This window comes from Malania oleifera, chromosome 1, assembly GCF_029873635.1.
Source record: "Malania oleifera isolate guangnan ecotype guangnan chromosome 1, ASM2987363v1, whole genome shotgun sequence".
Classification (NCBI taxonomy): domain Eukaryota; kingdom Viridiplantae; phylum Streptophyta; class Magnoliopsida; order Santalales; family Ximeniaceae; genus Malania; species Malania oleifera.
The window spans coordinates 112,169,717-112,171,699 of NC_080417.1; the positions used below are offsets into that span (position 1 = coordinate 112,169,717).

The 1,983-nt window shown below is 32.4% G+C and overlaps 1 protein-coding gene across 1 annotated transcript; it reads left to right on the top strand.

The window, feature by feature from the left end:
- The first annotated feature begins 344 nt into the window (after window positions 1-344).
- LOC131148253 (uncharacterized) lies at window positions 345-809 on the top strand. The gene has a single exon (XM_058097979.1). It carries the CDS (start codon window positions 345-347, stop codon window positions 807-809), a length of 465 nt encoding a protein of 154 aa, XP_057953962.1.
- The last annotated feature ends 1,174 nt before the right edge of the window (window positions 810-1,983 follow it).

Below are 1,983 nucleotides of genomic sequence, written 5' to 3' on the forward strand. Positions count from 1 at the left end.
TCAAGAAGTGAAGTATCATATTCAAAAAACTCGAGGTATTGATGAGTTTTACCCCATTTGAATTTCACATATTATAAATATATAAGTTTTTTGTACATTTATATTTGTGCCCTTTTTACATTTACATTTACATTTGTATTAAGAAGTACAAATAAATGCTTCTGCACTTGTATTTTTACAAAAACATACAAATAATAAAGAAAAAGATTTTCTGTCAATCCCTAGCTCTATGTTTCTCGAAACTTCCTTCTCATTCCTTCGTGCTTTCATCTCCAAAGATCTCCATGGCGGAATTCAACTTTTATCATGCTATTAGAGCATTATCGCTGCTCTAAAATTTTGTCATGGATTATGGTGCCAATTCTTCTTTCTTTTCCCCTAGCACCTCACTTGATGATCCTTCAAAACCCTATTTCTTACATCATGGTGAAAAACCCGGCATAATGTTTGTTATTGATGGATTAACCAGTGACAATTATCACTCCTGGTCAAGATCAATGTCCAAAGTCATCAACGCTAAAAACAAAAGTGGATTCATCAATGGAATCCTCAAGAAGCCGATTACTGAAGCTGATCCTCTTTATTTGTCGTGGATTCGATGTAATGATATGATTGTCTTGTGGATCCTCAATTCAATTGCGAAGAACATAGGATCAAGCAATCTTTACATTAATAATGCTGCCGACATGTGGAAGGATTTGCAAGATCATTTCTCACAAGGTAATCGTCCACGAATTCTTCAATTGAGAAAAGCAATTAGTTCATTGAAACAAGATCAGAAACTGCAAGTGATTATTACACATATTTGAAGTCCTATTAGGATGCATTAGCAAATTATAGACGTAATTTGCCATAGTGTTCTATGGAAACACTAAATTTTTTTAAAGAAATTTAGTAAGAAGAATATGTAATGCAATTTGTAATGGGGCTAAGTGTGACGCCCTGAACCTAGTGGGGTCCAGGGTATCACTTTCCATAAATAAAATCAATACAAACAACATAATTAATCTAAAACCTCAAATATTATAATACCAGAGTACTAAACCTCCAAATTTATATGAGTATCTTCAAGTAACAATATTTACATCACGTGAAACATTAAAAAAAAAAAATTAATTGATATTACACAAACACTTACTCTAAACTATATTTTCTAACCCCACCCAGAAGCTCACTAGGCTTGATCTTTGGTATGTCCTGAAATATGAATTATTTATTGGAATGAGTCACCTCTCAATAAGTAAGGATTAGATTATTATCAGTATGTGGCTAAAATGAGCTTTAGTGTAAAAATAATTTAATAATCATTTTATTTGAATAAAAATTTCATTTGTAAACTGTAGATCACATATTTAAATAAATATCCGTACTTTCTTTCAAAACATCATTGTGAATTCCGGTGTTATCCTAAAAGGGGAGGGAGGGGGTGAATTAAGTATTTTTAAAATTAAGTCCTTCAAGTTCTAATTTTGAAAACTATCAATTACAAACTTGTAAGCTACTTAACAACTAACTCAATGTTTCTCAATTAATCAATTTAATGCATGTCTTTATCAAACATACAATTTTACCCAATTACTCACAAACGTACCAAATGTGCAATACATACATAATAAGCAGATAATTTAAATGTAAGCAGAAATTAAAAAGAGTTAAGGGAAGAGAGATGCAAACTTGATTTTTACAAGGTTCGGCCTACCCCAGCCTACGTCCTTGCCTTGAGCAACCCACTCAAGGATTCCACTAAAAATCCGCTCCTTTAACTGGGACAGAGCTTCCCTTACAAGCTGCTGCTTACAAAAGGCGTAACTTCCTCCTCAACCCCAGTTCATAGCCTGAACGGTGAATACAAAATAATGAATACAATTTCTACAATAACTCAAAATGCTTCTAAACAAACTAGTGAGTACAAGATAAATCCTAACACATAATCATATGATAAAACATGAAGCTCAATGAGTGTGTAAGATATTTTCAATGATA